Source organism: Mastigoproctus giganteus, chromosome 4 (genome assembly GCF_048544385.1).
Source record: "Mastigoproctus giganteus isolate SK-2022 chromosome 4, ASM4854438v1, whole genome shotgun sequence".
NCBI classification, from domain to species: Eukaryota; Metazoa; Arthropoda; class Arachnida; order Uropygi; family Thelyphonidae; genus Mastigoproctus; species Mastigoproctus giganteus.
The window spans coordinates 126,475,554-126,501,202 of NC_143578.1; the positions used below are offsets into that span (position 1 = coordinate 126,475,554).

The following is a 25,649-nucleotide window of genomic DNA, read 5'->3' on the forward strand; positions in this document are numbered from 1 at the left end:
TAATAAATAAATAAAATAAAGAAATAAATGGGTATTTCTCAGAATGATGTGGAGTAAGTGTATGTCCCTCGGGGGTTAGTGCTCTTGTTTAATGATACTGATTAGGGAATATAGGAATAGTTGCTGTTTGTTAAAGACTTAAAGGCTGGGAGGGCCGGTAACGATCAGAAACAAGTTGCAATTGATAATGCCGCTTTAAATTCTTTTAAAGCGGCATTACAGATTGTAAGTGTGGTCAGAAAAATGGCAGTAAAGTTTAATCTACCAAATGCAAGGTATTGCACTTGGGGAATAGAAATACAAGCTTTCGAGGTAATAAATAAGCATAGAATAAAGATATAAGTGAAGTCTATGAAGATATAAAGAATAATTTACAGGCTTGGGAGAAGATTAAAGGATGCTCAGGACAAAGGCTGGATTTTGGTGTTCGTAGGCCTTAGGCACTTTTATTCTGAAATGTGCTAAAAAAGGGGGGGGGGGTAAAATGTTTCTTCTATTTTAACACTTTGACTGCGAATACGTCAATTAACGTGCCTCAAGTTTCAGCTATAATAAATGATAAACCACCTTAATTGACGGAGCAACCATCACTTCGATTCTTCGAGAACAGTCGCTAGATAGCATATGCGTATTGAATTGAAGCACCTAGATTCAACTGCGCACATGTTTTATCAGCTTGTTTTTCGTAAGTCACAATGAAAAGAATGAGGTGTTTTTTTTTGTTTTTTTTTTTTTTTATTTTCCCCTTCCTTCGTAGACCCTAAAAATTTCGTAGGCCCTAGGCACTGTGCCTATGGTGCCTAATGAGAAATCCGGCCCTGCACAGGATAACAACGAATTGAGATTAACATAGAGAAAGATATTAAGTTCTGCATGCAGTGTAAGCAGGCGGCATGAAAAATACTTTGTTTCTATTATTTATCGAATTTTGCAAGTAGAGAGGAGGCCATTATTTCCCTTTATAAGGCGACTGCGAGCTCACACTTGAAATATTGCATCTAGGTCTGAAAGTCATATTCTAAAGAAAGTTATAAGTGTAAAGCCTTTAGATTGGAGAAGACTTCTAAGCATTGTCCCCAAGAGGAACGGCTTATCAGATGTGGTTTTCCGAGCTTGGCAACTAGAAACCTCCCCAAAATTGGAATATTCTCACTGGTAAGGCAAGAGCGACAGACTACAACAGGATAAAATCTTAGAGAGAAACAGTAAAGTAGACCTTACGAAACATACCTCTGGAAAGCGAATTATTAACGTTAAAAGCAAATGCCTGCAAGGGAGGCGAGGCTGATCGTTCAGCGAAATTCAATGAGGAATTGTATAGGCACTTTCTGACCATAGAGTTTTCACCCTTTCATCCTATGAAGAATAAGTTCACTTTCGTGAATCATAATATTATGCCAATTTAATACTAATCATGTGACCTTTTCATATAGTGGAGTGGAAGCGTAATAAATATATCAATACTCGCTTTTTTATGCAGTGGGGAAGAGTAGCATTTTCTTGTTTGCCTCCAACTCATAAGTGCTTTGACAATTAAATGCCAAAACATCTATGAGCTTAAATTAATTAAGATAATTGGTAGTAATGACTTACTTAGGTACTACTACTAATGGTAATGCTCACACACACACACACCACATGCTTACAACATATGCTCCAAGGTTTTGCAACTTTTAAACACTAATTTGTTTTGCTAGATATATAAAGCAAAGAGGGGATCCATTTCAATCCAGCAAGAAGGTAAAAGTAGAAATAGTAATGTTTAACTTGAGACTTATCGCATTGGCACACCCAATGGGCAATAACATTTATTTATTTAACATGAGAAAATTAAGAACAAAAATAAAATTAATTAATTTTAACTGGAAAACTTACCATTTAAAATCATAAAATGAAAGATGACAGCATTTAAAATTAAGTGGAACGACTAACTCATTTTCAAAATTGCATTTTAATAGTGAAAAATTAGTTTTGTTTTTTTCACATTACCATTATGTTTTATTTCCTTACAGTTGACTGACTCGGCCCATGAAGAGAATAACACCTGTATGAGCGTCTCGGATAATAAACAAGAATGGGTGATCAGCAATGAATGAAGACACTAGTGGGCCGCCAATTCGGACTCCAGCTGCCACTCCTGTAACAGTAGTAGCTTCACTTCCTTCTTCGTCAACATCAATAACTGACTTATGAATCACTTTAGAAACAAACAATCCTTTCTTTGAAGTGATTCCTGACAGATCGGCTTCATCTTCAAACAATGATTTGATTCCCATCTCTTTCAACACTGTGATAAGATCATATTCTTCTTCAAGGTGGAAACGAGGAAGTGTAACCTGTAAAGGCACTTCACGCATACCTTGTATTATGTCTTCAATTACTGCAGCAGTTATTAGAGATTTTATTTGTGCTAGCCCATCGCGTTTCTCTGGAAGGATTACTAACATTGATACGTCCTTACCACTGTAAGGCAATTCTAACGCATAGCTTTCTAATTTTAGAACATACGTGTAACGAAATTTCCTTTTAATTCTCATCATAGGTACAGTTTTAGGGACCTGACCATTGTTATAAAATGTATCAGGCATAGTTAACCGTTGATCAAATCGTGTTTTCCAAGTACCTTTGAAGTAAACGGCATTAAGAAAAAACAGTCGGGTAAGGGGTTGTAGCGGTTCTTGTAGAAGAGTGGTAATTTTTCCATTTGTTTTCCAAGCGGTCCAGGCATTAACCCTTTTCAATATACTTGATGAGTCAACAAAATTCACTTCATGCACAGAAGCATTATAGAAATTGTCAATTTTATCTTTGTAATTGAATATAATGTGATAATCTTGTTGGACTAGCATTGTGTTGGCCATTCGAAGATCGTAATCCTTCTGGCCGATGGAAATAATTTGTAATATGCGTTTGAACCCTTCATGAATAGCATCTGGTTGTAGATCAGCAGAGTCATAACCTAACACAGATCTCATTTCTGCTTCTGTGTTTCCTTTAGCTCCAAGATAAATCATGGCTAAGGCAATAGAGGCGCTGAGAGGGGAGAAAAACTGGTTACCAGCAACAGGAAGATGACTCGAAAGAGAAAAGGCAAAGCCATTGACTGCTTCTATAACTCTTAATGGAGTACCTGGATAAATGACATCAACGAACTGGGATATAGCATACACATTCTCTTCAAAAGTAACGATCAAGGCGCACAACAGCAAAATTCTTTTCATGGTAACTCTGAAATTAATAAAAATAAAACTCAGTTTATAGAAATATTACCTATCCAATCTATATAAATTATGAACATCATACTACAGTATTTTAATCAGGAACGGATCCTGATTATCCCTCACTGATCCGTCACTGATGTTACGTAGAGTTCTTTTTAAAACTGACTATAGTAAACCAAAGTCAGTTTGAAAAGACAAAAATACTTTTACAACAAGCAGAAAACAATAACCTATAGAAAAACCAATATCATACTGATATTATTTTTCAAGATATTTTATATCTATAATTAAATATTTTTCCATTAAACTATTTTTTTTATTTTTAGCTTTTTTGTGTTACATGTTTGTAAATATCAGAAATATTGTCATAGAATACAGTATATATCCTTCAAATCAATATCGATATTTATTGAGGGAATGGTTCATTAAAATACGCATGATCTAGGTGCCTAATATGCTGAAAAAGTTCTTATGATGCTCTTCCTACATTATAGAAGATTACAAACTTCCTTTTTTTTTTTTTTTTTTTTTTTTTTAAGCTGTTAGTGTTTCGAATTATGCAATGTACAACTGTTTTCTTGAAGCCATAAAAGTGTACAAATTAATCAAGCAAACTTAGTTACATAACATTCTAAATTATGTGTATTTATTATTTCTTTCTTAGCACAGAAGATAGAAATTTTATTACCGAGTTTGAAGTTCCGACAAGAAAAATTACTTCGAAAAACCTTCATGGTCTTTGTAACATATTAACCTGTCTCAGCAAACATCGAGGATCGTTTAAAATGTTCAGAGGCGTTCCATCTAATTTATTTCTAAATTTATTACTAGGGCATTATTTTTTTTTAGTAACAAAACAGAAAAAAATGGCTTCTACTCTTTCAGCGTGACTTGAGTACCAATGTACATGCTCACGTGAATCGTTGCTAGGCAGCACATACTCTGGTAATGAACTAGCCCGTAGTTGCTTTGTCTGTTTAAAATTACGCTCCACTGCTCATATGCCGCGTTTTAAATGTTTGACTTCGTCTGCTTGACAAAATGAAAAAGAAAAAGTACGTAAATATAACAGTCCAACTTTCTTTCGCTGCGAATGATCAGTTTTCTGAAGTGATGATATAATACGAATCATAACCAATAATCTGAATTTAAAAATAAATATAAAATTATAATAAACTATTTTGTTGGAATTACTAAAAACGAAAAAAAAAAAAAAAAAATCCATCCCAACCCCCAACAATTTCAATTAGTTTGAGTACATGACTTCAAATTCTTATCGTTGTTTTTAACTATTATTGATTTTATTGCTAGTTGCGAGAACCCTATTCTGAATTAGTACGCCATTGAAACTGCTTAGAGGTTATCACCTACATCAATCTGTTGAATATTTTCAATAAAAATGTTCAGCGAATAGTGACGAACTCGAGAATATCAAACTCCAGAGTTTTATAACAAAGGCTAACATCAACAAAACAATTAACGGAAATAGTAGGGACAAATACACTTCACCTTGTGAAAGAGTTTCTGAATATAATTTTATGAAATTGCAACTGAAATGCAGAACAGCAAACTTTTGCAATTGTAGTATAATCAAGGAAGTAGTGAGAGATAAATGGAACAAAGGAATGAAAAGAAGAGGGAGCGTAAAAAAAAAAAAAAAAACTAACGAGCTGCGGATGGAGACTAATACTTTTTCAGGGGAGATTATAACGAAGGATACATTTTTTATGGCGTATTTACGTTGAGTTTTTATTCAGAAAACAGAAATTTCAAGTACTCACAGCGACAATCAGTTTTGATTTACAGAAAATGAAAAATGCACATTTTGAACTGCAACGGCAGTAATTCAGAAGTAGAAGGGTACTTTGCAATGGTTTCAGAAACATAAAATGTTCAATGAGAACCAATAACAAATTTGAACTAAATCCAATATACTGATATTTTGAGTAGCAGCTTCTGTTATAATATTATTAAAGCAGTGCGGTGGCAACGCTTTTTAAATCATCTGCATGCAACCAAGAAAATGTCATCCCACCGCACCACCACAAAAATGAAATGGTCTCTGTTCAAATAAAATGTGTACACTTTACTGCACTGAATTTTGATCATGGGGATCTCATTCTGCTCCCACTATAGACCGAGGGACGATTATTCAACCCATAAGGTGGGCTTAATGACCAAAACAAATACCATTATCGACAATTCTGCTTAAGTTGCTAATATCTGTTTAAATTAAAAAAAAAAAAAAGGGAATAAAAAATAAAAAAGATATTATTCAAATCTGCCTAAAACAATGACCCAAAAAAAAAAAACAAAATTCAAATAGAATTCAACATTATATATTACAACAATAAAATTCTGAAAAGTAAGTTTTAAACACAGATTACTAAATTCTTTCTTCGGCTAACAAAATCATAACAACGTCAAAGTTCGTATTGCCAGTAAGCTGGAATAAGTGTCTCGGAAATAACTTCAAAACCAAATTTCATAGAAACACTTTCGAATTTCTTTAAAAACAAATCATTTGATTTAACCCAAGCACATTTTAATATGTTTGCTATATAATCTGGTGAGTCATCGGAACGCCAAAAGACGACCCTGGTTTTAATAACTTAGGTAGAACTGGTTCGAGCTCACGTGATCGATGAATAGGGCAATTGTTTTTGATATCCTCTATCTTGTAAACTCCTTTGATCCTCACTCGATGCCGTCCCGGGGTATGAATAGAATTTGATATACTTTAATTTTAACAACCCTGTATATATATATATATATATATACAGGGTTGTTAAAATTAAAGTATCCCTATGTAGAGGGCTCTGGAGCGAGTTCTAAGGCTCGTACTGAAGAGAAATTTGGACAACAGGTACAACAAAGAATGCGCTCGCCATTTATTGGAAAAAAAAATTGTTTCAGAATTTGTCACTATATGGCGCTGTGGCAATACAAATCATTTGAACAGCGCTACAATTGTTCAATGTGTCCTCCATTTTGGTCAACAACAGTTTCCATTCGAAAAACAGCATTTTCTACAGCAGAATGTAACATGTCAACTGGAATAGCCAGCAAATGACGTCTAACTTCAGATCTGACATCCTTCCCGATACACCTGGTTCTTCAAAAACCACCACAACCAGAAGTCGCATGGGGTGAGGTTCGGTGATCGGGGTGGCCAAGATGTCTGGAAACAACGGCTGATGACCCGTTTCTCTGTAAAGTGTTGCCTTACCAATCTTTGGACACAACGGTGGATGTGGAGTGGCGTACCATCTTGCATGAATATGGTATCCTGAAGGCACCCACGTTGTTGCAGCTCTGGTATTGCGAAATTTGCCAACATTTCATAATATCGCTGTCCAGTGACGGAACAGTGTGGGGTCCAGTCGTTGTTACCTGTTCAAAAAAATATGGCCCCATAATGAATGTGGCCGTAAATCCACACCACACCACACTGTCACTTTTGGAGAATGCAACGGGACCTCTTAGATAACTCGAGGGTTTTCTTTTGCCGACAGTTGTGCGTATTCACTTGTCCATTTAAGCAGAAGTGGGCTTCATCACTCCAAAGGATGTTCCATGGCCAAGTGATGTCCACTGCCATTCGTGCCAGAAACTGAAGTGCGTATGTGAAACGAATATCTGCATCACCATGCTTTAGCTGCTGTAGCATGTGCACCTTGTAAGGACAGTACCACAACACCTGACGCATTACTAGCCTTACAGTAGAATACGGCATGTCACTTCACGAGAAACAGCTGGCACACTTGCGCTACCACATGGAGATTGACTTGATAAATCCAAGACAGCCATAGCCACATCTTCAACAAGAGAAGAGTCCATTCGTTTTCGACCTCTACCTGGTTGAACACCAAGATGTCCTGTCTCATCAAATTTCGCAATCATTTTGCGGACAGCACAAACAGTCATAGGTCCACATGGGCCTTATGCGCTTCTGACGCTGGAATTCTCTGATAGCCGCAGCTGCAATACTGCTGTCTGATAGTACAGCTTCACTAAAGCGCCTTTTCCTGATAGTACAGCTTCACTAATGGCGCCTTTTCCTGATAGTACAGCTTCACTAATGGCGCCTTTTCCTGATAGTACAGCTTCACTAATGGCGCCTTTTCCTGATAGTACAACTTCACTAATGGCGCCTTTTCCTGATAGTACAACTTCACTAATAGCGCCTTTTCCTGCAACGTTGTTGGCATTGCTGCTGTAGTGCAGGCAAACATCTACTGCGTGATTTTGAAGAGACTGCTTTGCTTTTATACAGTACAGTAGAGCTGAGTAGTGGCGCTGTGGCAATAACTTACGATTATGCAAATAACGTAAGTTATTTGCATAATCGTAACTAAGATAGTTACGCGCCATACAGTGACAAATTTTGTAACTTATTTTTTTTTTCCCCAATAAATGGCGAGCACATTCTTTATTGTACCTGTTGTCCAAATTTCTCTTCAGTACGAGCCTTAGAACTCGCTCCAGAGCCCTCTGCATAGAGATACTTTAATTTTAACAACCCTGTATGTATACAATAGGCCTTCGATTTAACAGACCCCACTTTAACGAACTTTGGATTTAACGGACAAAAATTTCTGTCCTAGAGGAAAAAAAATTCAGAACCTATTTATATCTGATAGCGTCGCACATCAGACAGATGTGCTAAAAATTCCTTCTAATGAAATAAAGGCTCTTTTACTGCTAGATAATGCACCTGCTCACCCTAATGCTGAGAGGTTAGTTAGCAGGAATGGGAGAATTAAACGCAACTGTTCCACATCATTCCCAGTTGCATTTTTGTTGCAACTTACAGTAATAAGGAGGCAGCACCTTGGTGCTGCCTCCTTATTACTGTAAGGCAAGTGAAGCTTGATGATTTCTTCAAGACCACTTCATCAACTGGACCTGTTTCACCACAACCCTCTACCAGCAAGGGATTAACACCTCTCTCTCCTGCCGACCGGGCTAGCCGAGTGGGTAAAGTACCTGCCCGGCAACCCAAAGGTCGCGGGTTCGATTCCCGCCTCGGGCTTGGATCAAAGTACTGCAAAAACGTTGGGAGGTGCAATATGGCCACAGAAGCCGATGCGCCAACAACTACCAAATCAAAAAAAAAAAAAAACCTCTCTCTCCATATGACAGTTGTTTCTGACTCTGAAAATTGAGATTCTTTCAATTAAGTTACTGTTAATATCGAATATTATGTAACTTTTTTTAACGTTTTTTTTATGTTTCTTATTCAATGGAGTTTAAGAATTTTAAAGTATTTTTTTCATTAAAGTTTTAAAGTATTTTTTCATTTCCGTCTCCACAGACGATTCATACAGGATAAATTTGAGGGTCCCCAACAGAAAGAAATCAAGGCTCGATAAATCAGGTGAGCGTGGGGACCAGGCAACGGGTCCACCACGGCCAATGCATCGATGCCCAAAACGCCTGTTCAAATGGTCACGAACACATCTTCCATAATGGGCAGACGCCCCGTCATGTTGAAACCAATGTTGCGTCTAACATTTGCTGGAACATCGTGAAGTAACCCTTGTAGAACTTGTTCAAGAAAGGTCCGATATTTAGCGGAGTTTATGCGGGATGGTAACAGGTATGGGCTGACTAAACAGTCACCGACCATACCTGCCCACACATTAATTGCGAAGCGATGTTGTGCCACATGGGACAGGTTCTTTACATATAATCTAACAAACTGGACAGTACATCCATCATGGACAACCAGTGATCACAACCCCATTACCTTCACGATAGCCACATTGCCTACAACACCAACCTTCCGCAGGAACTACGACACCCCAAGGTACAAAACTAAAAACGCAAACTGGGAACACTTTGACAGGAATCTAATAGATCTTACCAGGGAGCAACTGGAACAACAAAATGGGGATGTGAACAAGCTCCAGCAGAATATCACAGATACTATTAAAGAGGCGGCTAACAAAACCTTCCCACTCAAACAAAGGAAGCCCAGAACAGTCCCCTGGTGGACCCCAGCACTTGCAACACTAAGGAGGGAACTAAGAAAGGCTAGGAAGGAATTCCAAAAGGCAAAAAGAAACAACCACAATCAAGCGGAACTGGCCACTCTATATGAAACGTACAAAACAGCTAGGAACAATTATTTCAATAACATTCAAAAGGAGAAAAAACTAGCATGGGACAGACTAATTCAAAGAACACTGGGAAAAGATCCTTGGGGCTTACCGTACAAACTACTTATCAATAAGCTACATCCAACAACCCCATTAGCATCAATAGTAAAGCCTGACACAACGGAAACACTCTCCTGGAGTGCAACTATGGACACCATATTAGATGAAATTATATACCAAGATATAACTGTACCAGAAAACCTGGAACAGACAAACATTAGGATTCAGCACCTGACATATACTGCAGTGGCAGAAGAGGCACCGTTTACAGAACAGGAAATAGAAGCTGCGATCACATCTTTAAAGGATGGTAAAAGCCCTGGAATAGACCTGATTGAGGTCTCCATAATAAAAAGGGTATGGAAAACCTGCCCAGATATGCTGAGAAACCTTTATAACTCCTGTCTTGTAGCTGGCACCTTCCCTACAGCTTGGAAAACAGCCAACCTGAAAATTATATTAAAGTCCCCAGAAAAACCGACAAACCAGGCCACGTCATATCGACCAATAGCACTGTTACCCTTCCTTGGGAAAGTGCTGGAAAAACTCCTGGCCCAAAGACTCAGAAACTACTATAACTCAAAGGCACTAAATTCAAACGGGCAACTAGGCTTCACTCCACACAAGTGCACCACAGATGCAATTAACCTTATGCTAACAACAATTAAAAATTATAACCACAAATATGTCCTCGGCCTCTTCGTGGACTTCAAAGGGGCATTCGATACACTATGGTGGCCGAGTGCCCTTGCGAGGTTCCGAGAGGCTGGGGTATCAGCTCCAATCTACAAGCTTATGGACAGTTACTTTCAAGACCGGCGCGCAGTAGTCTCCTCGGGCTGTTGCTCAGTTATGCGAAAGATAACAAGAGGATGCCCGCAGGGTTCAGTCCTGGGACCCCTGTGCTGGAATATGGTGCTGGACGGGTGGCTAAATCTACCACATGGAGAGATTATACCCATCGCATACGCGGACGATCTCGCCCTGGTAATCCCAGGAAACTCACGCAAGGAACTCGAGGATAAAACAAACACAATCCTGCAGGAACTTTACACATGGAGCAATACTCATAAGTTGATAATATCAATACCAAAGACCAAGCAAATCCTTCTCAAAGGCCACCTCGACCTCAATAGACCACCAAATATTAAATTAGAAGGTCAAAGAATTGAACTAGTGCGTCAGCATAAATACCTGGGCATCTGGATAGATGACAAGCTATCCTTTCTGCCACACATCAGGCATATCGTCAAATCAATCAGGAAAATAGCAGGATGGCTCATTAACATCACAAAAGCCATATGGGGAATTAAATCCTCCACACTAAGCCTATACTACTCCTGCTTGTACATTCCCATTGTCTGCTATGGAGCCGGGGCCTGGGGTTACAGAGCACTGAACTCGGCTTGCAAAAAATACTTATTGCAGTCACAAAGAGTCTTTCTCCTGGCAACCTGCAGAGCATGCAGGACAATTTCTACTGAGGCCCTCCAGGTACTGTGCGGGAGACCACCCGTATACTTTGATGTAATCTACCACTACCTGGCACACAACCAACGGCTAGGCATACAGGCTACGCTGGGAGGAATTGCCAACGACACCAACCAAAGTATAAAAGAAAACAAAGCAAGAATTTATAGGGACATAGGCACAAAATGGCAGGATATCTGGCAAACAACAACTAAGGGAAGAGACACCTTCACCTTCTTCCCACAAATATATCTGCGAGACAAATCCAGGAACTGGTGGACACCAAGCATGCATACTACTTTTCTAATCACAGGACATGGTAGTCTCAACTCCAAACTCCACAAATTAGGCCTAACTCTCTCCCCCCTTTGTCAATGCGGCGAAGAAGAAACAGTGAAACACCTCATACTTGACTGTTACCTCTACACAGATCTGAGACATCCCCTGCTATTGGGGACTAACGTAACTAACGCTGGAGAATTCCCACAACTGATAGCTGGGGCAGAATCGCTCAAACTTCTTTCAGCTTTTGCAGGAAAATTATTCAGGCGAAGGGCGGCCCTCCAGCAGGAAGCACAGAGAGACAGTAGGTAAATGGGAAAATGAAAAGAAGGAATGAAGTGGAAGGGACTCAACAGAACAAGAAAATAGGAAGTAACGCAGAACGGAAGCACAATTATACTGAACTGAATAAGAAGCAAAAGTAAGGACTCAAGAACAAGACATCCCACAGCTTAGGAGCAGCGGAGCACACATAACTGTGATGTAGCTTCCTTGAAATTAGTGACTAACACTGAACATGCCCTAAAGAACTGGGTCGATGTCATAGGCCACATAGTGTCTTCAGTATGTGCGTTTTTTTTTTTTTTTTTTTATTTATTAGTGAGGACCCTACCTTCATAGGACAGGACCGAGATCTACGAGAAGCTGAGCAATCGAGAATTTCACTTGGTTATAGCCCTACAGGACTGGGTCGAAGCCACTGGCAATAATCATGTTTCCCGTTAACTACCCTGCCACACTGGCTTGTCCGTCCTTTTACTCGCAAAACACACAATGAACTCATCTCCACACACTCTAGGACAGGATTGAGCCCTGCAAGAATGTGTGTCTTGAATGCGGTGCTTCCCCTCAAGATGAAATTAAACCCTGTAGGACAAGCAAAGATAACTGTGAACTGTATAGCTATGATAATTATAAGATATTCTTAACTACCTTAGAACTGTTAAGTTGCTGTTGCGGTAGCGCTGTGGTTAAGGACACTGGTTGTGTCTTCGGCCGTAGTGTTGTTGCGACAGTGGCTGTTTTGCCAAGTATTTATATTGTCAACTGTAAAATTGTAGTAATTACTAACTTAGAAGAGTTCACTTTTGTTCAGGTTTGCTGTGGCTCCGGGGGTGCCGCGGTTGTGGTGCACTGGTTTGTGTCTGTCGCCGCGGCTCCGTCGTGGCTGCCGCAGGTGCATGGAATTGATTGTTACGCCGTGCCCTCTTCTGGCAGGATGGGCCCCTACAAGGGCCAATATTTGGTATAGATCGTTGGACAACCTAAACATTGAACATGCTAAATTCACTAGAAACACCCACTACTTTACTGCTCCCCTTAACTAAATCTAAATTCATCCACACGCTATGCTTTAATCTCCTGACGAAACTTAACTTATTTTAAATTATTACCACATTGTATGTAAAACACACTAGAAACATTCACTCCATTAATTGATCCCCACTCAACTAAACCAACTCTATCCACACTTGATGATTTACTCTTTTATTGCTATATTTATCTCTATTTTAATATTATTGTATAAACATATAGAGGTTCAAGAACCTCCTTTTGTGATAACCAGACTCCCTGGAGCGCCTCCACGTGGCTAGGGACGGGAGTCAGGACGCAAGATATATCTGTTCTTGCCTCCTGGCTGCAAAGTCTCCAGGTGCCGGCATACAACACTCAACAAAACAAACACTCAAACAAAAACCTCCCCATACACACACTCGCCGGCTTAAAAAACCTACAAGAATCATAGCGGCAATAGGGGAAACCCTGGAGGCTGCAGTAAACAAAAATACTTTGAATACTTTGTGCCACATGGGAGCGCACACCGTGCAGGTCCTCTGCTAATCCATACACTAGGTCCATAGGCACCTCCGTAGCCAGGTGGGAAGGAACAGCAGGTGCGTAGCACACGCTTCTTGATTAGACCGGGGTTGGAGCCCTTCACCACCAAATACGGAAGATGCGGAAAGGTCAGGGAATGACCACCGCATATCCCGGAGCAATATGGCCTTAGTTGCTAATGCTCCTAAAAAAAACCAAAACAACAACAACACTAGGTGCATGTCTGCCAGCTCACAGTTCGTATATCGAAGCATGCTCTTCGTGCGGCGACTACTGCTTGAATGAGTAAATCAGAAATTTTCCCTCTCGCGAACTGATGAACAGCGCCGTGTACCGACTTACGGTACTACATTTAAATAAACCCATGCAATCCTATAATAGCTCTGTGTTCATTTCTCCCTCCCAAACATAATTAAGAAAAGTTGTGTTTATACTCCATCCCCAACCTCGGTACGTGTCTCTTGATAGTAGAATATGGCTGCTTCCTCGTGGCTTGGATCGAGAGTTGGGGTAGGGGAGTCTTTGTTCTCCTTCCCCCTGACTGCTAAATGCCAGTTGCCGGCTTACAACATACAACAAAACACACATTGATATGGCTCCTCCGCAGTCAGGTGGGCAGGAGCAGCAGTGCGTAGCACACGTTTCTTGATTAGATCCGGGGTTCGAGCCCGTGACCACCAAATACGGAGGATATGGAAAGGTCAGGGAATGACCAGCGCATATCCCCCGAGCAATATGGCCTTAGTTGCTAAAAACCAAATAACAAACATAAATATACAAACGTTTCATCAGATTTTTTTTTTTTTTTTTTTAATGCCGGGCTTGGCACTTTGCCGTTAGATGACTCGGCGGCGTATAGGCGAAACCCTGGTTACCCCCTTTACAAACAAGAATTCTTTGAATACTCATGCTCCATCCCGACCACATAGATCAGAGGAGTTACAATTGGTCATTTGACAAGAATATTATCAACAGTATTGAACCATAGTAAACTCAAAGGCGTGCACTACTGTATTTCGTCATGAACAATTGGTTACTCCAAGTCAAAATGCGTACTCATTTTGCCGACCCAGAAAGACGGTGCCTGGATGTAGTCACTTCAAGTTTTCTGTGTTAACATTGCCTCGCTGTTAGGTATTAATAAAATTACATTGTGGATATTCATTTACTCATCAATTAGTTGTGGGGGTAATAAGACCAGCTAATTTTATGACGAGTTTAAAACAACGGTAATATTTTCAGCAGATATGTTATACTCTGTTCTAAGAGTATAACATTTCGAAGCAACGTGATTTGAATGAATAGCTGTGCCACTCGTAAGCAATCGGTACTTAGATAATTTAAGACTTAGGTAATTAAGTTTGTTTTGTAATTACTTAGATAACAAGCCTCTTGCCAATTAAAGAAAGGTAACAAAAATATTAGAGCAACAGTTGCGAGTGATTCATATAAAATCAGACGAGACAAAGCTGAGAACTTGCCTCAAATAAAAAAAAACAAGTTTTCTTATAATGTCATTGACCTTTTAGATTCACAACGATTTGCCAGTGCTAGCCAACCAATCGAGGGTTTAGTGCCAAGCAACGTTAAGTACAAAATTGCATTTTCTTTTTGCGATAACTTTAGTTTTACTTTATACAAATAACAATGCATATTATGTCATAGAACTGTATCTCTCTCTATTACTTTACAAGTTAGATTAAGCTGTAAGTACATTTCCGGTAAACCAAGAAAATTTAAAATGACTTTTTTGGTAAATTACAACAACGCATAAACTACAAAATGATTTTGTTTGACGCTAAACCCTCGAAATAAGCCTTCGTGTTATAATCACAGTCTTCCCCACACCCGGTGAAAAAGACCTGAGTCCTAATATTGTCAACGACGGGAATAATTTGTCTTTTTCGCAACTCAGCTGAGTTAGTCGATTTCGGGGTAGGGAAGCATGGCTTTTCTCCCGGAAACCCCGGTTTTTTTCATCCGGAAAACAGCAGATCGACCATAAAACACACGCAATTTGCAGACATATATATAGCGCTTTATGGCTAAGTTGCTGATGCGCCTAAAACCTTAAAAAAACCAACAACAAATATCACTTCTCAAAAAAGAAATAAATATAAAGAAATAAAATAAATGTGTTGTTTAAGTCCATATCAGGACTAAAACAACCGGATGAAAACACAGAAATGCTGCTTCTTAGTAACGATGTGTTCATGAAAAGCCACACTATTTGGCAACTATTGCTAAAAATTATTTTTCCTCGAAGCGAGAGCATTCAAATTGAATTTTGAATGCTGTCGCTTCCAGGCTTCCATCTTAACACGGCTCTAGTTAATATTGCCACAAATTAATACAGATAGTCGAATCCCATAGATAACCATGGTAGTACAAAAACAGTTTCAGCACCGCCACCGGCTACCTAGGTAAATACGCTGTTATAGGAGATATTTCGACCAAACAGCCACCACAGCCCGCTACAGTAATTGCTACAGCGCAGTTTGCGGTGGCTATACGATGATAGTTGTTGTAATAAGGTTTTAGGAGCATCAGGGACTAAGGCCATGTTGCTCCATGTATACTTCTGTAAATTGTGTGTGTGTGTTCTGAGGTCGATTTTCTGTTTTGTTCGGAGAAAAACCATGCTAACCTCACCACAGACTAACTAACTCAGCCACGTTGTGAAAAAGGCCATGAAAATTCTTCCCATCATTGACGCGACTTGAACTCAAGTCTTTTCCACCCGGTGTGTGGGGGACGGCGATACTACAAACTGTGCTTCAAACAAAGGAGACTATACGGTTAATGCATCGCTCGTGAGGTACAAACAGTTACTACAGTGAGCTACACGTCTTTAGCCAACTTCGGTTTATATTCATTTCGTACATTTGTACTTTAGCCAATTTCTGTAACCTAACTGTACACAAGTGTTATTATATTAATGTTAGGTTTCACTGTGTAATCACCGCAGCGCACTATGGACATTGCGGCAGAGAGGTTTGCAGTGGCTACGTGTAGAATGCATAGACTGTGAGCTACAAAACTACCGCATCGCAGTTTGTTTTTCCTCTTCTTGTACTTCGGTGATCTTTCACTCGCACCACATCAATTGGCCAGATCTACCAGAAATATCACTGCCTTCTTTCAAAAATACTCGAAGTAATTTATTCATATTCGCAAAATATACGACCATCCTTTCAGGAAGCACAAAAGAAATATGCATTTCTTTTGTGCTCTGTCAAGCGAGGCGTTGCAAACTTCATGGAAGTTGAATATCTATACTTACTAATTTCTGTAATATTCCTTATTTTTAATGAGATGCCTTCATCTCCCCTCCCTTACTTCCCCGTTCCAGCACAAACTGAACTCTATGGGTATCCAGTCACATCCCTTCTGCCATTGTGGAGATGAGAAGTCCTGGGCTCACGTTATGTACGAGTGCCCCCCCCCCCACCGGTTACAACTGTTAACAGTAATCCGAGGAACTCCCCGCAAGATCTATTAGATGACGAGAATGCATATATTGCATTCACTCGATTTGCCCAGGCTGTCTCACCACAAGGAGTGCCAAGATCATGCTGGTAGGACAGTCCAGAATGCTCCCCACTCCCTGCTAACCTCTTCGGGTGTAGAATAAATGTAGATCCGTGCTGCAGATAATATACTTAATCGGTAGAATACATGCTGGCGCCCAATTTAGGGTGCGGGATCACACAAGCGACACACTATATACTAATACATAAAGCTTTGCAGAGTTGACACGTGAAGGGTGGAGATGGGCTTAGTGGAGATGGGCTAAGAGCCACCTTCGGTACAGATAAAACACACACGTTTATTTCACCTGTTTATTTTGCTGATTTATTTTTACTGTATATAAATCTTGTATACTTTGAGAATGTACATAAAATGGTGTGTAAATAAAAATATGAAAAAATGAATGAATGAATTATTATTATTAGCCATATGATGCAATGAAGCCTGAGGTTTATGCTGCACCAGTCAAAAAATTTCTCAAGTTACCCTGAAAGAGAGAGAGAGAGAGAGAAAGAGAGAGATGGTGATATCCAGCTCGGGACCCTGGGTTCATCCCAGAGGCCCGGTAGAGACCTTAATATCACATTTTAAGTAATTAAATTAATTTTTAAAAATCGGTGAAAGTTCTATAAACTTAAAATAATAAAAAACGATTTTATTTTATTAATTTTTTTATATCATTGATATGTTAGAATTGACTTGCAGTGTTTTTAACTCTCACATCCAGATGTGGACACACGCAAACATAATGGGAGCGTAAGCACTCTGCACATGGATCTCCGTTGGCTCTCGACGCCCTCAGTATAATTTAATCTAATTGGAACACTAATGTTAAAATTATAATAATTAATATTAGAATTGTAATACATCAATATTAAGTATTCATTAATATTACAATTGAAACGCACACATTAAACCTAATTTTGAACTCTTATATACTCATTAAGTAAATCTTTACCAGACTTGGCCGAATAAAAACAGCTGAGGATATTGATTCTGAAATTGGGTCAAGAGCTGCATACCAAAGTATCTGCACATTTACTCAAAAAGACAACGCCAAATTATACCCCATTTACAGTGGAATGAGTACTTGGGGCTTCAGATCAGTTGCATTTACATCAATGTGGCCAGTTGGCACCCTAATCACAAAAACAACGGATGATACCGTATCCCATACTGACTGCAATTCAATACACCAACGGTTATATGCTAAAACTTTTATTAAAATAAATGAAAATAGAATGCAATTTTGATGTAAAAATAAAGTACACTGACAACTGTAGAGTCAAAAGCGATAAAAATATAGATAAAATTAAAATATACAGAATTGTAATACGGATTCTCAACTATGGATCACCTTCACGTAATATCACAGCTAATGGAGAAAGCAAATGAATATAAAACACCATTATGCCTGGCATTTGTGGATTATGAAAAGGCATTTGACTCCATACAGCATAAGGCAATGGAAAGACAAGGGCACTGGAAAGACAAGGCATAGATACCCCATACACTACGATTTTGAAGAAAATATATAAGAACGCTACCTCCTTTATTAGACTATACAAAGCCAGTAGCAAATTTAAAATTGAGAAAGGTGTTCGACAAGGAGACACAATATCTCCGAAGTTGTTTACTGCTGCCCTTGAGTAAGCTTTCAGAAGATTGGACTGGTCGCAGAAAGGAGAGTACCTAAACCATTTACGATTTGCAGAAGACATTGTGATCATAAGCCATGATTCCAAAGAATTAGAAGAAAATTTTAATCAGTTATGCAGAGTTAGTAAGGATTTCGGACTAAAGATGAATATGGCTAAAACAAAAGTAATGATGAACAAGTATGCCACAGAAAATTATATAATGATTGAAGGAGCTGTAATTGAAAAGGTGGATTCATATACTTACCTGGGACAAGTCATTAGCTGTAATAATGATAAATGGCTAGAAAACAAGAGAAGAATAAATTTCGGATGGACAGCATTCAGGAAATACATATATTCACATTCTGAGGAGCAATGTCCCAATTTGTCTGAAACGTAAAAAAATGAACCAATGTATACTCCCCACCATGACTTATGGAAGTGAAACTTGGTCACTTGCCAAAAGAATGGAAGAGAAGCTGAGAACTACACAGCGAAGAATGGAGCGAATTATATTGGGAATCAGACTATTTGATAAAAAGAGACACACATGGATTAGGCAGCAAACTCAAGTAAAGGACATTCTTATCAAAACTAAAGAACAAAATGGTTTTAGGCAAGGACACATAGCTCGAAGACATGATGACAGAGGGACTAAGAAAATAACAGAATGGTACTCAAGAGGAGCTAGAAGAAAACCTAGAACACGACAGAGATGGACAGATGAAATTCACGAGTTCATGGGTAGTAAATGGATGGCCATTGCACAAAACAGAAGGAACTGTAAAGTTCCTGGAAAGGCCTTCATCCTGCAGTGGATTGACAATGGCTGATGATGATGAATGCGTGTCCCTACTGACGTTATTGAAGAATGTATCGTGACAGTAAAGTTCAACTGTTGATAAAGGAGATGGTTGCCTTTGAAAGCTGCGGTGTTGTTTTATCACTTTTAATTTGTACTATTTCGTGTATATTTTATTTTTATCGCGTTTAATGTGGTTGTCAGTATATTTTATTTTTATATCAAAATGTTATCCTGTTTTGTTCTATTTTAATTAATTTTACTCAAGTTATTCAGTTGGCGTATTCAATTGCAGTTAGTACATTTCTCGATAAAATTAATAGAACACATAAAAAAAACGTGGTACAACTCGTGCAGCTTATGATGAAGCGAGACAAAATTTGGTATGGCGGTGTACTATAGAATAATGATGAAGTGAGAAACTTCGGACACGTATAAGGGACATTTATAGGGGTTGTATAAGAATTACCGAAAAAGGCCACATTGCAGAAGTCGATGCAAGATGCTTGAAAATATGGTCATATGACATCATTACGGCGTATGATCCACCTCCAACGGCTAAACAGCCCTGACAGCGGTGAACCATGCTCGATATAACGGTGTCTATAAGATTCTGTAGAAACAAATCCCATTCTTCCACCAGTGCAGATCTTAGCTAACCAAGTGAACGAGGAGTTGGCTGTCGGCGTGTAATGCGACACCCAAGAGCGTCACGCACACGTTCCATCGGATTTAAGTCTGCTGATCGTGCCAGCCACGGCAATCGTTGGATATCTTCAGTTTCAAGATATTTCACACCACTTGAGCTCTATGTGCAGTAGTGTTGTCGTGCATAAAAAGAAAATCTGTGCCAACCGCACCCCTAAAAAAAGTCACACATAGGGTTCTAGAATCTGTACTCGGTACCTCTGTTCAGTTACGATACCCCTATTAAAAACATGAAGGAAGGGTGCGGCCGTTGATCATTGTTCCGCCCTACTTTCTGTGATGTTGGAGGGATGGTATTGCATTCTTCGTTGTCTCCAAATTAAAAAAAGTCTAGAATCTGTTTGTGGGCTAAAACGGGACTCGTCAGAGAACAAAACTGAACCCATTTGTCAGGATTCCACATCACATGTTCATGGCACCAGTTTCGACGAGCTCTGCGATGGTTAGGGGTTAATGGGATACAAACCACCGGCTTCCTTGCGCAAAGTCCACTTGAATTTTGCCTTCCTTCCTAACACAGTCGGGACAAAAAAGAGGAATGATGTGGTCGCAAGCCGTGTTTTATAGGCATGAATAATTTGCATAATGTGCGGCTCTGTAAGGTGGTACATAGATTTCTATTGGATAGTCGGAATTTGCATGCCAGGATGCCTATTATATCAAATATATGCCTTTGGCGACACTGTTCACAATAAAATATTATTATTATTATAATTACTATCCACATAGTGCAAGAAAACCTGAGGCTTATGTTGCAACAGCCAAAAAAATTTTGGCTGGTGCAGAACCCTTAGCACACCCAGGACCCTGGGTGTGCCAAGACAATATTCACGAAATGTGTGCCCCTGGGGGTGTTCGTGAAAAACATTTTGTTCTATTAATTTGTTGAGCAATGTATGAGTCATAACTTTCCCAACCCTCGAGGTCTATTTGATGAATAGATACCCGTACCCCATTCATGACTGACAAACTATGAAACAGCACAATTGTTGGTCAACTTTCGAAAACCGCTACATCACACGTTCAGCTCCAATCACGATCTTCCACCAATAACTGCTATCGACCTGATATAACATTTTATAACCCAGCTTTTCGATCACTACCAATTCAGAGTATAATTTCCCCCAGGCCAAAACTGCTGAGGTGCCCAAAATCAACAACAGATAGATGAACATATCAAAATTCCCTATCACGCTGTCTTTACAGCGGCGCATTATAGCCGCAGTTGCTAATGCGCCAAAAAACCCAAACAAACAAGTCTTTACAGTTTTCTACCAAAATGTTCGGAGCCTCCGAAATAAGCTTGAAGCCCTCGAACAACTCCCTTTGTTCAACAACGCAGATGTAATTTGCCTATCTGAAATAGGGCTCGAACTTCAATAAGAGTCCATAACCTGTGCTGCTACTGCTGGATATTCTATACATCAGATTCATTCCAGAGGGAGCTAGGCATCTTCATAAAAGATGACAACCTTAAATTTGTTCACACCACGTCTAGTAACTCCTTATTCTATGAAGCAATACTCGTAACAGTGAGCTCAATGCCTATTTAATGGATATAACAGCAATTAACATCTCCCTAGTACCAGATATTGCTAGCATCGATGATCTACTGGCTGGTCAACTAGTAAATTGCACCCCTCTGCTACTCATCTGCTCTGCGGCTATTTTAACCTTCCACTGCATCCTTTCTCCTACGACTAATGAACAATCTGTTCCCAGCAAATAAAACAATAGGTAATGGTGAGCCAACAACAGGACTAATCGTCTCGACCTCATTCTACAAATCTGTCGATTCTGATAGATTTGTGCAAACACCCTCATTCGGGTGTTTGCAGAATCGAAATTCCACCAGAAACCTTCATATCAGATCAAGACCTGATTGCATTGCCTCTTTTATTGCCGATGCCTAACTACAATAGCCGTGACAGTGTGGAGAAGAGGGTTATAATTTCTCCGACTTTTCTTGATTCTAATAAGTGCTTAGAGGGAGCACAGCGTATGCCATGGCATGTACTAGAAGGATGTGACCCAATCCTCGCAGTTGATCTCATCACGAGATGGACATATACAGTCACCCTCTATGCATCGGCTAAAACTATTCACATTTCCCTGATGACCAGGACTTGGTGGACCAAAGATTTATCGTACAGTTTTGAGAATTAGCAGTTCTTTCACAAGTAGTGGAAAATCTCTGGCACCATTCAAGATAGGATCCTGTATTCCAGAGAAGGAGCTATTTTCAACCGACAAGGCATCAGCAATAAAGATATACAGAAGCTACCTTATCTAGGGTAAACGCGCCATAATCTACCAGACAGCATATTTAATGTTCGAATATTGATACAGATAACTGAATGGACTACATTGATAGATTGCAATCCAATACCACTATTGCAGCATTTGAATTTGTTCCTATTAATAATCTCTGTCTCTCTCTCTTTATCGTTTCTATCACCAGGCAGCAACTTATATATGCTATACACTCTCTACGCCCATCGAGTGCAGCAGACCAAGATAAGGTGCCTCATTTTAAAATTAAGTGCCTTAGCACCTACATCCTAGATGCAGTGCTCTCAATCTATAATTCAGTCCTCTCCACACGAGTATTCCCTGCCCAAAGAAAGGAATACTCTGTGATTCCACTGCCAAAAGTTCAAGTGCCAACAAGTTAAAGATCTCAGACTTATTTAAATTTTTTCCATCCTCCTCAAACTACTAGAAAACGCACTCCTTCAGGCATTAAGCCAGCAGCTCATGCCTCAGAAACTGAAACAGTCCACTTCGCAGTCACAAATAGATCAACCATAATAATAAACCTTATGGCGGGCACAGACATCCATCCTTCAAGCCTTGGAAACTAAATATGAATTAGCTATTGTATACTCTGATATTGAGGCTGCTTTTGACACCCCTGACATTACAACCTTTCTTAACATTTTACAATCCTTCGAGATAAATGCCGATTTTCTAGCTTTCTTCACCTCATATTTGAAGAATAGAAGTGCCGACCTCACAATGAAAAAGTCCCACTGTACCTGGAAAATCACTGCAGGAGTACCACAGATGGAGTTCTTTCTGGCCCTTTGTTCTTAGCCATGATTAACCCTTTTATGTCTCCCCATGACGATGCTACAATATATGCTGATGATGTAAAGATACTCTAATCCCACCAACAACAAATCCAATGGAAATAGACTCTTCAATTACCAACAGTCTGACCACACTTTAAACTTACTTGCAGAATTTCGATTTAAATTTTAACCCAAATACAGTAGACTTTCAGAATAACGGCACCTTTGGGGATTCAAGGTGCCATCATTTCGATGTTTTCCGTTATCTAGAAAGTTTTATATTTAATGCAGAAATAATTAGGCTAAATAAGAAATAGAGAGATTAAGAATGCAAGTTTATTAACTGCACATAAAAAACACAAACATGTTGACGATCCAATGTTATATTCTGCCATTAATACACTCCTTACGCCCCGTTCTATTTTCTTGATTATATCAAGTTTAGTCTGTGCGGGTAGCACGTGGTATCGTCACTGGCCTCCCCACACCGGATGGAAAAGGCCCTGGTTTGAATCCCGTCGATGGCGCGAGGAACTTTTATGGGCTTTTTCACTCCGTGGCTGAGTTAGTCGGTCTCAGGCGTAGATAGCAAGGTCCCCCCCCACCATAAACTGGAGTTTTTCGTCCAGCAAAACAGACAAATCGACCAGAGAGCACATGCAATTTACAGACACAATTACAGGTTTATATAATGAATTATGGGTGACCCTAATATAATAGTTTGGATTATAGCAAGTTCGTCACTAAGCTTTAATGTTGTTCTTTTCTTCTCTGTATGAGATTTATTAACTCTAGGAGCCATAGTGAGGGGTTTTTAATTTGAAATAAATGTAAAACAGCGTAGTTCCGTGATATCAGTACAGAATTCACTTTCAAAATAGCGAACGTAAACAAATACAGCAATCACGTGACTTGCAATTTTCTTTTTCCAGTTCCTACTATTAGTTCACACTCACACTATATATATTTATATATCTTGTTCAAATTTTCAATCGTTAATAAAATACTTTTTATTCATCCATTCAAGTTCAAATACATTTTTTTAAACTTGTAGTGGATGACACTTGATGTTAATACAGTTTTTTCAAATATTAATTCATTAATTAAATTTAATTAATTAATTTTAGTTTTATATGGGAGAAAAAAAATTCTCTTATATAAGATATTTAGCAGGATATAAATTTAGGAATAAAATTGAAATCAACAGGCAGTAGCTCAATCGGTAAGATGCAAGGATTTCATTATTTTTCACGAAGGTGAAGGTGAAGAATGCGAGTTCAATTCTTGCGAAAATCAATGAATTTTTGAAGTCGAAAGTTCGTTGTTGACCTAAGTAGGAATTGACTTCAAAATTTTTTTTTTTTTATATTACTTGTTTTTCGGCAAGACATCTGCGCTGTATGTAACTATCCGGTCTCAATTTGCCGTTAGCTCGAATGTTTATTTGGGGTATCGTTATTTCGACAGTCTATGGTCCACTTCCCTTAACATGAATTGTTGAGGAGGCTTCCATCCTGCAGTGGGTTGATAACGGCTGCACGTTACTTTTTTTTATTTCGACAGTCTACTGTAAATATGCAATAATGATATATTCACTCAAACCGAGCTCAACAGTGATTCAACCATCAGTAGTTTGTGGCACTCTCATCCTAGTTGTTACTAACCATGAACACCGTGACATCTATTTTGATCCTTAGCTAAGATTTATTAGCCATACAGAATTCCTCAGTAAGCGATTTAACACCTTACGCTGGAGAGCGAAACAGCACTTACTTCATATGAACGATGCTGCAGACCATAATTTATAGTTTGTAGATATCGGATAGTGGTTGGAGCATCATAGGAATTTGGGCATCTGCTTCGTCCTCACTCCAGAAACCGGAGTGCGCATGTGAATACTGGACCCTGAAATGGACCACTCATAAGCATCGCCGACCACCTCAACTTAGAACCGCCTGACATGGCTGAGCTATTAAATGTACCGAAGTTTCCCAAGTTAATTGATATCAGACGTTTTACTATTGCAAAAATTCGCAGGCACGATAAATGTCCCGAACATCTGGGACATCGGTCAGTGGCACAACCCTCTGCTGTCCTTGAGGTCTAACCCCACACTTATCCTAGTTTGAAACTGTCATCGTTTCTTACCTGCCCAGGCTCTTCCAAAAATACAGGCACCTCTATAACTTCGAAGTGACCTGCAGATTATATCTGTACAACTGGTATAATTCTTCCTAAAATTTGTTATAAACTGTGCCAGATTACCTAATGATGAAATCAGCCATCCGTATCGCCTGTTCGAGCAGCGTGGTAATTATTGAACTGCAACATCAGTTGTATTTCATCACAAGTTTGTAGGATCAACTCTGGTAATGCAGACCCATGGGGGCTACTTTATAAAATTGTAGGAAATAAATTATTTACCAAGAAGTGTCGAGATCGTATACAATGGTTTGGAAACCACTAACTGGACGGATTCTGTAAACATTATTCTCGATAATATTTTTCTACAGGACAATGTGTGTTCTGATTTTCACACCAATATTCGTTCTGCCAATACTCTGTATGTTTCTTCAATTAAGACTGAGCCTTTTAGTGCCATTGAGTTGGACACAGCGGTCAAGCAAGTGAAAGTTAATAAATGCTTAGGAATGGACATGCTGGAGAGTACCTTTATTGTGCGTCTCGCCAAGATTAAGCCCAGTATACTTCTACACTTTTCAATAAATGTTTATATGCTGGAACTTTCCCGGATCTGTGGAAGAGTGCCCTTATCAAGCTGATTAGGAAATCAGACAAGCCTTATTGGCCTTATTGGCCAACCTTGGTAAGCTATTAGAACGTTTAATTGCCCTGCGATTAAACACTTGTTATTGGAACGGGGACTAATTGCACCTAATCAATACGGATTCACTCCT

The 25,649-nt window shown here is 39.2% G+C and overlaps 1 protein-coding gene across 1 annotated transcript in view; it reads right to left on the reverse strand.

Moving 5' to 3' along the window:
- Positions 1-2,006: 2,006 nt before the first annotated feature.
- Positions 2,007-25,649, reverse strand: part of LOC150087049 (intracellular coagulation inhibitor 1-like) — a 31,090-nt gene continuing 7,447 nt past the window's right edge. The window contains exon 2 of the mRNA XM_090371780.1: positions 2,007-3,228. Coding sequence (XP_090227906.1) covers positions 2,007-3,221 — 1,215 coding nt within the window. The 5' untranslated portion in view covers positions 3,222-3,228. The remainder of the gene's footprint in view (positions 3,229-25,649) is intronic.